The 15,677-nt window shown below is 39.4% G+C and overlaps 1 protein-coding gene across 30 annotated transcripts in view; it reads left to right on the plus strand.

Annotated features, from left to right (window-relative positions):
* Positions 1 to 15,677, plus strand: part of NRXN3 (neurexin 3) — a 979,693-nt gene that overhangs the window by 434,998 nt on the left and 529,018 nt on the right. For 21 of the 30 annotated variants that reach the window (XR_004751424.1, XM_035328415.1, XM_035328417.1 and 18 more), the window contains 2 exons: positions 3,831 to 3,857; positions 11,650 to 11,769. Coding sequence is in view for 29 of the 30 variants with exons in the window: in XM_035328415.1 (XP_035184306.1) it covers positions 3,831 to 3,857; positions 11,650 to 11,769 (147 nt within the window). In the remaining variant the exon portion in view is untranslated. The remainder of the gene's footprint in view (positions 1 to 3,830; positions 3,858 to 11,649; positions 11,770 to 15,677) is intronic. The other 9 variants (XM_035328430.1, XM_035328409.1, XM_035328425.1 and 6 more) reach the window with 1 other exon arrangement.

The raw sequence follows: 15,677 nt of genomic DNA on the forward strand, positions 1-15,677 counted from the left end.
GGCCACCTTTTTTTTTTGCCAAAGAATGGATTTCATGGGTTATTACCTGAGGAGGGAAGGGGAAAAAAAATCCTGAAGTGTCCAAAATGTCAAATGAGTCCATGAAGTTAAAGCCTATCCTACCCCACCCTTTTTCTTTTGGTAGTCTTCTGTTTTGTTTTTACAGCTCTTTTGCAATTGCTTCACTTCTGATTGCTCATGAACAACAGACAGCTCTTTGTTGTTCTTCAGAAGGTCCGGTCAGGGCCGTGGTGGCAGCTTGTGTTTCCTGGAAGATAAAAGCCAAAAACCTTCTTGCTGCCTGTTGTGTGAAATCTGTTCTGGGTTGTGACTTTACCACCACATTTATTTATTTATTTATTTTTATATAGAGTATCTTTAGCTCTCATGCTATTTGCAGCTTTAACTACCAAACTACCATCATTTGTATAAGACGGTCCTTTCCTCTGCCACCACCCAAAAAAAAAAGAGTTGCGGGGAGAGCCTCACAAAACAGGTACAAAAGGTAGGGAAGTTAAGACTGAAATGATCCCAGCTTCACTGTTCACCCTAGAGCAGCAAATGAGCAATTCTGGCTACAGAACACTCTGAAGGGACCAACTCAACTCGCAGAAAGGACAAAGAAATAGTCTTTGTGTTGCTGAACCACTTCTACTGGAAACTTGCAGGCCTGCATTTCACCTTCTTTGGGCACTGCTCTCCTCACCCATGAAATAGAGATGATATTCATCTACGTGTTATGAAAGTATGAAATTCAACAGTGCCTTGCAGAGCACATTTAAGTTGTGGGTGGAAGCTCCTAGACATGAGCTAAGCATTACAATTTGAGGAAAAGTCCGTTGTTACTACCTGGTTCTCCCAGTCTCTAACTCTGCAGCCTATAAGCTGTGCTTGGCAATATTTATACAGCTGTTGAGTTTGAGTAATACAAGCTACTTCCATTTCTGTCATCCAAACATTATGGATGATGCTGGAGAGCTTGAGAGAAAAGATTTCTGCACTGTGTGGAGTGTATGCTGGAAGATGGAAGAAGTTGTTCCAAGTGACCTTCTTTCCTTCCAAGAAAGTAAACTGATTGAAGTTTCAAATCATCTCCGCCTCAATTCTAGATTCCTAAAATCAGTTTCCTTTGCCAAGCATCTCATTCCTAGTCTTCCTATTAGATGAATTGATGAATTTTAATTTATTCTATCTACAAAAGTCAAGACTCAGTGACCTACTGCTTTTTCCTCACTGATCCTGGAAGAAGCTATGTAGACATCTTGAAAACTCCATAAAAGGTTGAATGTGGATAAATATTAGTGAGTACTTACTGCAGTTGGGGTTTTCTCCTCTTTACTAATTTCCCATTTGTTCATTTGTTTTCTTTCTTTTATTTAGACAGCCTTGTGAAGCTTACTACAGGCACTAGAGCTATCTGAAATTCAGGTGTACCTTCTAAATCCTCTCGTTTCCACCTTTCTCCCCCCAAAAGAAAGTCAAACACACCTAACAGCACTGATTAAAGACAATTTTCTTCTTATTCTTGTGCTTTAGAGATGTGTCTTCTTCCTCTCCTTGCCTTTCCTCAACTGTTCCACTGATAACATCTCACAAAGGAGAGTGATTATTACTTAACTAAGTGGTGACTTTGCTCCAGATGTTTGGGGACTTTATTTCATAATTTAATCTTCTTCCAGGTCCTGCATTAAAACCATAATCTTGTGCTACTTTCCATGAAATATTATAGTTAACCTTTGGAATTCACTAGTGCGTGAGAAGCATCAATGACACAGGCTGGATAATCTGAAACATGTTTTGCATACCAAGCAGCATGTGGAAAAAAAAAAAAAAATCTAATCTCACGCTTAAAATCTCACAGCAGGGTAGTGTCAAAAAGGATTTCACCCTTCATCTACTTATTAGTGAAACTTCCAACATGGTGATAGTTCACTTTTCTCTGAGGAATCGGAGTTTGTCCATTGAGGAGAGGAGCATTAATTTACTCCATGATAGTTTGACAGCTCTCCTGTTCTTTATGATTTTGTATTCCATTGTCACGGTGTTACTGGAATTATGGAGCAAATGTAAGCTTTGTTCTTGCTCAGCTACAAAGAAGACAAGGAACCGAGCAGCTGGGATAGGTGTTTGTTTATGTACAAATTACTTTCTTAGAACATGTCAAGGAAGATGCATGGAGAAATGGGATAAATTTTCCTCTCCCACATTTCATTCCCCCCCATCCCCTTTTTGTTGTTGTTTGCTTGTTTCTTTTTGCATTTTATTTGAACAACCCTGGGGATTTTATGGCTCTGTGTAGTGGAGCAGCTCCAGAGGTGGGAAGAAAAATCTGCCTGGCTCAGAAGGGAAGGTAATTGCCATCTTGAGTCATTCATGGGCTGTGAGACTATAGCAAAGGTTTGAAATGTTAAACTTCACGGGAAGCACAGGAATGCCAGTTCTCATTTATTGGGTTGTAAATGTAAAGTAAGAAAATAAGAGGAAGGGAGAGCTACCAATCTCTCTTCAGTATCAGCAATTAATATGAGAACTTTCTAAGAACAGAACATTACAAAGGTGAGTATGCACTTCTTAAATATCCATCTTTTGATCAATGAGGTCAGTGATTTGGTGTTTTGTTGTTCCCATTGTGCTGTATAATAGAAATGTGTAATCTTCGTTGGCAAGGGATTTGGGAGTTGCTGCCTGTACTCCCATTTTTGTCCTCTGCTTTTTCCATGCTGAAAAAGAAAACTTAGAATCATGGTATAGAGACCAAAAATCTATGTGGCTTCCCTGTAAAATGGACTATCCATTTACAAAAAAAAAAAAAGGGGGGGGGGGAATATTTTTGTGCCAAATGGAAGACTGAGTGGTATTGTTTTGCTTTGCTTTTTTTATACTTTTCAATTTTCACCAAGTTCACTTTAGTTTTCAGTCAGTCAGACTTGATAGCTTCAGGATTCTCTTTTTGCCTTGTGGATTATGATTTGAATGCAAATAACAAGATCATTCCCACCTAGGTGAAAGAATGAGCTTGTACTGCTGTTATTTCTGTTGATTGCTCTGATGAGATTGCCAAAGATTGCACGGGTCTGAAGCCTGAGGAGATATCTCTTTGCCTGCTGATGCAGGCCTTCTTAAGAGTGTGTTGAAATTCATGAGTAGATACCAGCTCGTGAGAGGGAATTGTTTTTCTACTGTCACTTTCCATCCACTGTCAAGTTCAGTTCTGGGAATGAACAGAGGTTATCTTGTTCCAGAATTGTCAATCCCCTATGGTTTTCTGGTAGTAAATCCACTGTGGACAGAGATTCAAGGCAATCTGTGCTCTTGTGAAAGGAGATTTATGTTCAGTTCCAGAGTCTGCATGTAGAAACAAAAATATTCCTGACTAATGATTCGAAAGTCAAATAGATTTTTGACTTAAATGGATTCTAAGTATTTCTCAAATGAGACAAAATCTCTCTCAAATTATCAGTAAATTCTGAGGGATTGGTGTTAAGAATGTGGAATTTTTCTCTTCCTAATCTGTAAATTGTGACCTTGTGTGTGTGTGAATGAAATACATTTCCCCTCTCGTGTGGTTTTGCTGTTTGTTGATCAGTTCTGTTTTGTTACAGTGGTGATGGGTTAAGGTAGCCATGTCACTGTGTGTCCTTGTTCCCCGTGTTGTCCTTCATGCATGTGTTTATTATGTGCATTGGCTGTGATGGTTATACTAATTGCTTTTTATTTATTTAAAGTGATGTGACCCTGGTTTATCTGCCTTTATACTAACCTGTTGTTTATTGTTTTTGCTTTCTTTTTTTTTTTCTTTTTTTTCCCTTTTTTTGTTTTTGCTAACAAAGTTGAGTTGACCAAAGCTGACCTGCAAGGTAGAGAAGGTTCTACTTCCCATTACTGTTTTGGACTGAAAGATGCCTTGATGTAACATTTGGTGCTTTTTTACTGGATGCAGTCACACCTCTGGGACTGAGGAGAAAGACAAAAACCCAGTCCTTCTGCAGGAAAGTCTGGGCTGAGGAAGGACATGGCGAACCATGAAAGTGTTTTTGTTGACCCGAGAGGTTTGACTGTATCAGTCTCTGTGGACATCTGTAAGAGCACAGGTTGATTTCCTGAAATGGTTAATGATCTTTCAAGAAAATAGCAGTTGTGCAAAGAGATATGGCAAACCCTCAGAGCTTTACATGGCAGAAAAGTCGACTTAGATTCTTCAGTATCGATACTAAGGAGTGAGACTGGATGATGAGAACTAGTTTTTATAACCTAGGCTTTGGAAAAAAAAAAAAAAAAAAAAAAAAAAAAAAACAACCAGAAAAAAAAAAAAACAAAAAAACAGAAGTGTCTTTCTGGAATTTCCATTAAATTAAAAAACCAACCAACCAAAACAACAAAATTCCTTAGTAGTTAGGCATTTTACAAGCCAAAATTGATCCAATCTGAGTACTGGCTGAAGTGATCATGCCTGATTAGCAGGTACTTTTATAAATGCTAGTTTTTATACCTCTTGTAGGTCTTTTTCAGAAACTTCTACTGGATAGTCTCTGATTTTTATAAAACAGGTAGGGCTCTTTAGTGATGTTGATCCATACATGAAATTCCTATTGACATCCTTTTTATTACTATTACCTGCTAAGTAAAAAGGGAGCAATCGATATCGGAGGCTGCTGAAAAGCTGAAGACTATGGGGGTGGTGTTAAAATATCAAAACTATGCAAGTGAAAATCTTTAAAGAGACTGAGAATAGCTTCAGTAGCAAAGGGAGGAAAAATTGTGAGGAACCCAGTAAACTGACTTAAAGAGGAGAGGCCAGATCATAATTGAAAACATACCACTTGAATTACAGCAAAGTGGTGGGTTAAACAATGCTAATGGAAAATCAGTTTAATGAAAGCTAGGTCTTAGGAGACACATAATGAAGAAAAACTTAATGGTACAATTACATACAAATGCTCTATATCCCCAGGAAGTAAGTAAGGAAACCTGCTTATTAGAAATTAATAGATCTTTGATCCTACCATTATTAGAGAGATATTTTCCATGGTGGAAAAACTTTAAACTTGGTAGTGGAAGTACATTTCCCAGTATATGAAGAGACTGCAGCATACAAAATAAATTAATTTATTCCTGAATGTGTGGAAGCTTATGAAAATGTTCTTCTTTTTTCAATGAAAAAGGATTGTGTAAGAGGAAGACAGAAGCACTTCACACGTGTCTCTCTGTTCAATAGTCCTGAAGCCACAAGTGATATCTGTTACGATATCAGCTTAATCACCTTGAAATTTTGTGTCTAAGCCACGGGTTTAGTCTTGGGTTTTGTTGTGGTAGAAAACAGTGTTCTTTTTTCAGTCTGAGATAGAAACGAGACTTCCCAACAGTTTACATATCACTGGAATTAAGGTTGGTTTTTTTTTTTGGCTTTAACTTCATAAACTCCTCTTCAGTTCAGCAGCTGTGACGACCTGGTGATGTTGCTGTCCTTATCTAATACAGCAGGTGTAATTTTCCATTTAAACTATTCCTGTTCCATATTCTAGGGATTGGCAGGTAGCAATTACCTTTATGTCAGAACGTCATCTGCATTTTTTGGTGTAGTTGGCATTCTATGGTTTATCAGAAAAGGGAAAAAAAAAAAAAAAAAAAAAAAAGGAGGAATCAAAGGAAATGTTAATGGGTAATTGCTTTGTCAGTGTAGCAGGTGTTAATAGGCAGAAGCATATTAGGAGGTACCCTCTTACCCAACAGACAACAATTTTGACAGCCTGTCAGTCTTCAGAACGCACGCCCAGGAGTTCCTGTTCAATTTTTCATGTCCAGTGAGATGGATGCAGCATGAAGAAGAGGTGTTGTGGTCAAACAGATTTGTTTGTTGTTTCATTTTCCAGGAGTCCTCAGAACCTAAGGGCTTTTCACAGCTGTTGAGATTCATTCCTGCTCAAGTTCATATTGGTATAGAACCTTATAAGAATATTTACATTTCAGATGGAGACGTCTGACCATATGTACACCTAAGGAAAAATGTTTCTCCTGAGTACATTATGTGGATTATTGGCTTTTCAGGAAACCAACCTTTGCTAAATAGTCTTGCTATTTCAGAACATAAAACCTACCAGACCATGAGGCCTGGTAGCACAACTTTCCCACTGCTGTGATTTGCAGTAGGGAATGGTGTTTTTCCAATTCACTGTATTTTTCTTGTTCACATACAGCACTTTCAGTCTTTCCTTTTTCCTTTTATTTTCTACGTTTATTGTTGTTTACTTCCTCTGCTTCATTTGCATCTCCTCGTCCCCCGACATCTGTCAGATCCAGGCATACTCCCTTTTATGCATTTGACTGTTTTATTTTTCCTTCCCTCAACAGCATGTGTACGAGTGCTTTTCTCGAAATCTTCTATGTTGCTTAGAGAGGGAGAGAGGCAGGGTGACAAAGGGAGGGAGATAAGCATATGACAGGCTTCATCTTGTAGATCCCTCCTCTATGGATTCCCATTCTTGCTGCTGATTCCCTTCTCCTGTCACCACAGGGTAAATGTGCTTTCCATGGGATACTTACACATTCATTGTCTTAACTAAGTCCTTGTTCCTGAAATTTTTAGATCACTTGTGTATTTGGAACAGGAGGACTTGGTGTTGTAACTGACGTCAAATGAATGGAGAAGTCAGGTTCGACTGAGGCACTGGGATGAATAGCTGTATTTTCAGACTGCAGAATGCTGGCTCTTAAGTTATTTCTGACAATGGGTAACTTTAAATATGGATCCTGCCAGATGCCTAACCTTATTTAGGTGATGAAAGGGATGATGAGTTCTTAACAAAATTGGGAACTCGGAGAGCTCAAAGAGCTGGCTTTGCCACCCTTGAAAATCTCTTTGATTTTTTTGGTTCTAGTGTGCTAAATTAAAGTCATTTTATGATAATCCTGCTTTCTACCACCCATGATTCAAAATACAGGATCTGACTTTAAGTGTTTTGCTGAGCCTTGGTTCAGCACGCCCCCGTAGCTATCTAGCAGTTACAGCATCTGAGGTACGGTCCATCCAATGACGTGATGGTTCCATGGGGTTCAGTCTCAATTTTGCTCACTTCTTACTCAAAAAAATCTTTATATGTACACTTATAAATTGGAAATCCTATCTGTATTCATTTTATTTCCTCCTTAACCTGTGCTAGGAATGAGTCCTAGAGCAGAATAGGATTCTGCCTAGTGCTTCTGGTTTCCAAGCTGTGATGAGCTGTACTGGGCCTGTATTTTGAATTCAGAAAAACAGAATATCACCAGTTACGAAAGAAGGGTGCTGACAGAAGTAGTCTGTAGATTTATCATAGGTATAAATTGCCCATCATAATGCCTGACTGGCAGAGGTCAAGATTTCTCTTCTTTATGGCATTTGCAAGTTAGGAACCATGAGACAAAGAAGCACTTTATTCTACAAAGACAGTAAAGATGTCTTGCGTGTGTCACTTTATCTTTTCCGAACCTCTTTGATGCAAGGAAGAAAGATGGGAGCAGTAGCCCACTTTGGGAGACGGAGGGTGAAAATGGACCCATAGTACCATTGGACTTTGCCTGTTGTAGGTCCTTACTGAGGAAATAACGGCAATGCAAATGGTTCCTTTCAAAAGGAATGAATTATCAATGTATGAAGAAGGTGTTATGTACAAGTCCTAGAATTATTTCTTTTAGCTTAAAGCTTATTGCTAGTTATGATCAAAGCATGAAGCATTTGTGTTATAATCCTGCAGCTGTTCTATAAAGGAAGCTGAATTCCTCCTGTAACTCAGAAGAATGATAAATACAATACTGTATCTTGTATTTCTCAAGTTCCTTTCACTGCAAAGTGCTTTCAAATAACACAGCAGGAATGACTTCTCTTGCTGAACAAGAGAGCCCCCCTGTCAGATGAAACATGGCAGTTTTAGCAATGCACAGCAGTAGAACTCAATTTTTTCAGTCTCAGGGCAGAGAAATCCACCATACAGCTGAAACTTCAAGGAAGAGTTAGAGAGACAAAGTAATATTTCCAAACATATTATGTAGGAGATGTCGGCCTACTCTGTACTCTTCTAAGGTATTTTTCTTCAAATGTTTAGTGGTAAAAACGAATAAACCATACATCTAGCTAGGTAATCTGGAAGAGAAGCTGAATACTGGACTTATTCCCAAGAAAGTCTCAGACCATGAGCTGTTTCAGCAAGAGTTAGAGATGCAGAAAAGAGTAAATGATGAGGTTGTGGAATTCTCGTTTACCATCCCATATTCCCAGTGAGCCTCCTCTGCTAGTAGGCTTAGTCTGGACAGGAGGTGACAGAGCAGGTCTCACTTCTGCCAGCAGGGATGCTTTCCAATAATGGGGAGTTTTCCACTTCTGTTCTGTATCCACTGCCCACACGCGTCACATGCCCAGCAGAAAGTATGGTAAGAAGCTGTGTCAGGCCCGGCTACAAACAGATAACAAAAAAAACATGGCTTTTGAACAAAAACACGCACACAAGGGAAACAGCTAGTGTTGTCAGGATGCTGAAAATTCGAAGAGAACATTCAAGTCAGAATGCATTTTTTTTAATTAACTGTGTAGAGTGACTTACCAGATGTATCTCAGACTATGTGAAGGCTTGATCTGAAACTTTGCTTTAAAAATAATTCTAGAATGTTGTAAGTGTTGCCAAAGGACTGACATTAAAAATAGACCTGAAGCCTGATGGCACTGGTATTTTAGAACCATTTCTACTGCTCTATGTGTAACTTCAGTTTGTCTTCCTTTCCTTGTTCATTAGCACTGAAGGGCATGTGCATGGTAACACAGTCTTCGTTTTATAAGCCTTCCTGTGCTTCTGTCACTTTGCTCCCAAATCTAAAACCTAATCCCCTGTGGCATCCCGGTTAGTTGCTCTGAACAAAATTCTGTTGCTACAGATGGAGGATTATGACACCACGCAAGGACTGTAAGCAGCGGGAGTAGATGAACTCTTGGAGACAAAGATGCTTTTACCATGCAAATGGCCCATAGTACGAAGGAGTGAGGCAAAGCATAATACCCAGGATCTATGCTGTGCCGTCACAACCGACTCTAAAGACAGCCAGCCGATCAGGCTTCAAGCTTCTTTTTATTGCCAGCCTTTCAGAATTCCTGGTCAGATGGTGCTTAGGGGTGCTGCTTTTTCTCTTGCTGCTTTAAAAATACTGTTTCCATCTTTACAGTTGCTTGGTGTAAAATGTGGTTCAGAAACTATGATACTGGGCATAATTCAAATGCTTTGGCTCTCTGGCCTGTCTCTACTGAGAACACCTCAAGCCACAGTTACTAGGCCTCAGGCAAGCTTATTTCTATAGTTGAGTTCCAGTACTTCTTCCTGTAAGTATCCTGGACAAAGGTTATCCCCAGTGCAGTAATGCCCATTATTAAGTCTAGTTGCTAATTAATGTAAGTGTTCCCAGAAAAGTGCAGGAAGAGAGAAGGAACACCATTATTGAAATTGCTGCTCTGCTTTGCTTCTTCAGCCATTCTTATCCTCAGGTAACTCAGAAATCTTAGGCAAAATGACAACTAATATTCTATTTCGGACTAATATTCTGTTTCCTTCCTTCTTTTCTGGGGCTGGAGTTAAGTCTGAAGTGTCAGACCTCAGCCTGACGCCTGTATGTTGTCTGGTTATATCCATGTATTTTATAAGTATAAGGGCAAGGGAGAAGTGTGTCTGTACACACACCTAGCAGCTCACACCCCAAGGTCTGTCAGCGCTGCTGTAAACCTAGAGGTGATCTGTTAATTTCACACTGTGCCAGTGAGACCATTGGCATTCATACAGCTGAAGATGAGTTGGGGGTGGGAGGAAGGGGAAGAGAGGAGGGGAAAAGTGTTGAAAAATGCTGCTCAGCTTTCTTTTAGTGTGGAAAAACATGCTGTTTTGCCGTGGCTGCTGCTGCATCTTTTCAATAGGTGAATTTTCTTTCAGGGATTTTGTTGTCTGCTCTTCCTGTCTGCACGTAGGGGCTTCTACTTAGAAGGGTTTTATTTTTTATTTATTTTTTAAACAGTATAAGAGATCATGGAAGAAACTCAGGTTTTCGTTGATGTTCAGTTAAACTCTCTGCCTACTGATCTTCATGTGCTCCTTCTCACTGACACTGAGACATAAAGAAGCCAAGGTAGTTAAGTAGTGACTGAAGTTCATCCATTCTGTTCTTGCAGTAGGGAAGAGTGGTCTGGTAGGAAGAGAGGGAACAGTGCACTATAACTGTCTGTTCCTGGCTTGGTCTTTGAGTTGCTGGGAGGATTACGGCATGATGCGCAGCTTCCAGTTAGACGCAAGATCTGCAAATGCTTGTAATTAAGGAAGGGCCTAGATGGGCGATCCGAATATCAGAGATGCTATACAACCATGGGATCCAGTGTAGGTCTTGGTAGATGGAGGCCGAGGTTTTTCATTCTGGGTTAAAATATTTGAAAATAGTATCTCTACTTTCGTGCCTCCCATTTCATCTGTAAACTACAGGCAGTACTTTTGATGTAATGAAGAGATAAGGGTGAAGTGTGGGATGAACCTAATGGAGCTGCTGTTGCTCACAGACTAATGAATGTTGCTGAAATGGGTAGAATGATTGTTCGCTTTATCCTTATGCTGTTGTCCTTAAGGTTAGACTGGAAATGTTGGAGATTGATCTAAGGCAGCCTAGCCTGTTATCTTCTACTCTTCTTGTTGTCTTCTACTTTTTTTCTTTTCCACGAAGTGCAGGATACAGAATAGCAGATACGGCAACTGTAGTTGTAAATTTCATTTGAAGTACCACACGATAGGAACAATATACCTGTCTGGATCACTGAAGAGAAAATATCTTCTAGCAAGTAATGTCCAAACTTATCTTCTTTGTAATATATGGCTTGAAGCTTCAGTTCTACTCTCAATTGATTCAGAATCCAGCGACCTCCTTGTGGATGACGTAGTAACTATCATTCAGAGCTCCTCTGATGTGAAGATCACTCTTTTGCCTGTTATTTGTGTCTTTCCAAGGTTATCTGGGTAGGATACCAACAGTTAGCTCCAAATAAGAAACAACAAAAGGCTGTTCTGTTAATAATTGGCTGCTTCCCCCAAAAGCTGTGGAAACCTGTCCAGAGTAGAAAGTAAAGCCTCATGGAGTAATGTCATGTTTTTTGTTTTGCTGTTGGTTTGGTTTGGTTTTGGACATCACTGATGTGTTTCCATAGGAACCTACGTAATGGTTCTTTGGGTAGGATGAAGCACTGTTCATGGGCCCATTTTCTAGCCTGCAGTTCTAAAACAAAGGGGATCAGACTTGAGGGGAAGCACATGAAAACTGGCAGTGTTTCAGTTTTCCTTGCATCACACCATATTTTATCATAAATTTCTAAGAATGAGTGCTGAACATACAAGTTGAGCCTGCCTAAGAGGGAATATCTTGTTCGCTCTTCCTCCTTCCTGTCTGTTACCGTTTGCTGTTCTGTTGTGGAGTGTACAATTGTCTGTGTGTTCTTTTACTCAAGTTTGTTGCACGTTCAAGAATGGAAAAGTGGTTAGTGCTTTCTCTGTTCTGCATGAGAATGTTGATAGTAACGGTAATGATGACTTGGAATTGTTGTGGGCCTCACTAAAATATTTTTTTCATTTTTGTTTCATCCTTTTCTTGTCATCCCTTCTCCAGGACCAAGTACTACCTGCCAGGAAGATTCCTGTGCAAATCAGGGCATCTGTAATCAGCAGTGGGAAGGTTTTACCTGTGATTGCTCCATGACTTCGTATTCTGGAAGCCAGTGCAACGACCGTAAGTAGCCTTTTCCACTGGATTAGAGAGGGGTGTGTGTTCTGAAAGAGCACAGAGAAAACACTGTTTTACTTAATGGAAATATAAGGCTTTCCAATGGTAAAGCCAATCTTCCTTTCTTGGAAAGGTTTCTTGAACCATACCCCACATTATTTTTCTCATTGTTAAAATGAGAATGTGGAAGTATATACTTGGTATGTGGGTATTCAGGGAGCAGGGGTGGTGTTGTTTTTTTCCCCTTTTTTAAAGCTAACTCAACCAGATCAAGGATGATAATTGATGTTAAATGAATTCCTAGTTTGGAGAAAACAGGAATGAATTGTGTGTACTATGTGTACTACTTACATAGGTACAAACTAGCAATATCTTGTATACTGAGTTACGCTTTGATGTTTTCATTCAAACCTGGTGGCAGAAATGCAAAATCCATATAAAACTGATGAGCATTGTTCTGGTTTGGCTTCTGTTGAATTTCTGGCCATATGCAAAAATGAAAAAATGGGAACTGGTTGGTAGAATTTTCAGTTAAAACTGAACGGGGAATTAAACACAGCACTAGTGTTGTGTTTCCTGGTATGTTGATTTGCTTCTCAAAATATTGGATATTATGTTATTGGCTAATGAATATTAAGATCTTTTGATAAAATAATTCAACAAAACCCCAGAGTCATCCTTTGGGGGAGAGATATAAGCCTTCAGATGTTCCCTCTGCTCATTCTGCTTTTGCTCCTGTCACCAGGCTTTTGCTCCTGTCACCAGGGAGCAGATCACTTCAGCTCTGTCTCCTGACTTCTGCTGTTTAAGCAGACAGCTAGTTCCCATTTCTCTCCCCACTCCAAGGACTTGAACAAAGGAGCATATATTATAAGCACTGTAGTAAGGGTAGCAGTAGTTTTCAATGCTTTGGTTCAGTGTGTGCTGAAATTTTAAGGCTGGAAGATTCTTGCAGTCCATTCTGCCTGTGTCTCACAAGCTGCTGCTTCTCATTAAGGGTCTTTGTGGGAGACTTTGTTAGTGGTACAGCAAGGTGTGTGATATTAGTGCCACAGTACTGTCATATCCACACCTCTTCCCATAGAAGTTTGAGATGTGGCTGAACTGATGGCAAACATGACAAACTGCTTAACAAATGGTGACAGTTGGTTCCTGCCAAAGGCCCCAGAGCCTGCTTTTCTGAGAGTCATTCATTAAGTGCATTGTTATCTGGACTGCTTCCCCCTTTCTCCCAGTGTAGTTGTCTCAAATATTGCAAAGGCCAACCTCTGTTCTGTGACACTGGCCATGCTACAGGTATGAAGGGTACTATGGGCACACATTTAGAGGCTTCAGTGCCAGATCTGGCTTTGTGTTGATTTGGAATCCAAAATGACTCCACTAGAAGAAACATTTCATATCAGGGCAGCCAGATGCGGCTCTGATTTTCTTTGTTTTACTTTTTATTGTTTTAAAACAAGAGGTACGTAAGAAGGGGAAATTGGAAGGCGTATTGGACACCCAATTCCCCATTCCCACACTCCTCTTGTTCAGTCACTTGGCTTAGTCTTGCTAAGTATAGCACATTATAAAAACATTTGTGTAAAAGAAATGCTGCTTTGGAGCCTGTTGGGTTGCATTTGAGTACATGCTATGGAAATCTCTGAAGAGGTTATTGATACTGTTGTCTTTGTTTCTAATATGCTGGGCTTCACAGCTCCAGAATGTCACAGTACCCTTGTTACACTGTTGCTAATGACTTAGTGCAGGCTCTGTAGAGTGAAAAAGCCAGATTTCTGGGTCTGTAATTGGGGATTCCTTGCTGCTTTTCAGAGCTAGTGGCTGGAAACCGTGCAGAGCAGAGACAATGGCTTGATTTGAGTGGGGGTAACTAAGATGAGGTAGTAGCCAGCTTTCCAGTGTAAGGCCTGGCTGGTGTTTTAAAAATGCTCACAGGAGGTTGTGGGTTTGAAAATGGTCCAGAAAGGTAAGTCATGTGGATTCCTGGAACACAACAGGACTTCAACCAGGATCTTCAAAATGTGCGTATAACCTCTTTGTATATGTTTTTTTAGTCTTTGCCTTGTATCAAGAGGGGAGATTTTTGCTCCTGGTTGCCTCATTATTTTACAAAGTGTCTTTGGAGAGGGAGAAGTATTGCTTCCTGTTCCTAACTATTAGATATTGTTGTTAGCATACTCCCCGAGTCTAATGGAAATGCAAGTACTTGTACGTTAATTAAATTACATCTTCTTTAGACTGGATTTATAGTAAGTAATGGCAGGGCGAGGTAACTTCTGCGTAACCTGAAGCCATGCTATGCCTTGCTGTTGTTTAAAAATGCATCAGATTATTTGGTAGAATGTTTTTTTTTGTTTTCTTTTTTTTTTTTTTTTTTTTTTTGGTTAGTTGTGTTTCCTGTTTTTAAAAAACAGGAGTCTATTAATTTGGTGGATGGCTATTCCTTTTATTAATAAACAAATTGTAATTTCCCACTAATGTATATCAGGTAGTTGAAGTCAATAGATCAGGTCTAGATTTACACAATGAAAATGGTAGCAAAAGAAAGACTAAGTGTAAATATATTTCTCTCTACATTTCTGTTAACTCATGGATCCACACCAGGAAATTTGCATTGTCACATGTTTGCAGAATGTTTTAGAAGCTCTGAGATAGATAAGTGACGTATCTGGTGTTCTTTTAAAATATTCTTAATAATCTTCTCAGATCATCTCTAATGATCATCTGATAAGTTATTTGCTACCCTAAGCTTTGCAAAGTCCCTCAATGTTATCAATAGGCAAGGAAGCTTAGTTGAGACAGTTTGCTTTTTAATTTTTGTTCAAAGACTTGGCCGCTAAGATTCCCAATTCAGATGTACCTGGCTTAGGACTGCTGTTTCTGAATGGTGAAGGAGAAGCACAGATAAACTAGGGTGGTGGAGATGCAGGGTGTACATCTATAGACACCCATACACAATTCATTGGTGTCATTTAACAAGAGGAGGATTTAAATGCCTAGTGGAAATGATGATACAACCTTAAGTTCTAGCTGTTGGGTAGCTCTGTTTTAGATGTCCTTTAAACTGTAGGAATCCAGAGTCCTCAGGATAAGAAATTAATAGAAGCTATGAGCATAAATATACTCTTTTTAATGTGTTTCGAGTTAAGTATTTTTTTTGCACCTATGTTTAAAACAAAACTCAGTTTGAGAAGGTCAAAAAAGTGAATTTGAACATCTGCCCTGTGTACTGGCTAGTACTGACACCTCTAAAGAAGGATCTAAATAGAAGAAATGGTACTATGTGGGAATTGCTAGCTCCATTCTCCTTGCGATGTAAGATGTGTTCTTCCCTTTTTTTAAGCAATTCCTCATTTTTTACTCTTTACAGATGTTTTAAGCAGTCTAGCAATACATTCAATAAATCTAGGCTTTCAACCTATTCTCATGATTTGTTTGTTACTCAAAGAAGCAGGAAATCACCATTAATACACTGCAGTTGGTACTTATGTATATTGAACAACCTTTATGTTCCAAAGTGTTGTGTATTGCATAAACTGTTCAAATGTGTAACTTTGAGCAGATAAGGTACTGGAGTTGGAAGTTAACCTGCAATATTAATGAAATGCATTGCATCTGAGGGGAGCTCCATCCTGCCTACCTAATTTAATTGAAGTGGGTTTTTACCATGATCGCAGATGAAAACGTCATTGTAGTTACAGACTCTTACCTTAGATGTGGCATGTGCTTAACTCTTGTCCTAGAAACAGCTTTACAGATTCCTTACCTTATTCTTGTTCTCGTTTGTCCGGACAAACAACGACATTTTCTTCCTTGCACAGAGAGAATGCATAAAAAACCAAAACCCCTTCAGCAGTCTAGCTACTGGGAATGGTATATGTATGTCGGACTAGATCATAGAAAATACTGCTTGT

The sequence above is a fragment of the Oxyura jamaicensis genome, chromosome 5, assembly GCF_011077185.1.
Source record: "Oxyura jamaicensis isolate SHBP4307 breed ruddy duck chromosome 5, BPBGC_Ojam_1.0, whole genome shotgun sequence".
Lineage (NCBI taxonomy): Eukaryota > Metazoa > Chordata > Aves > Anseriformes > Anatidae > Oxyura > Oxyura jamaicensis.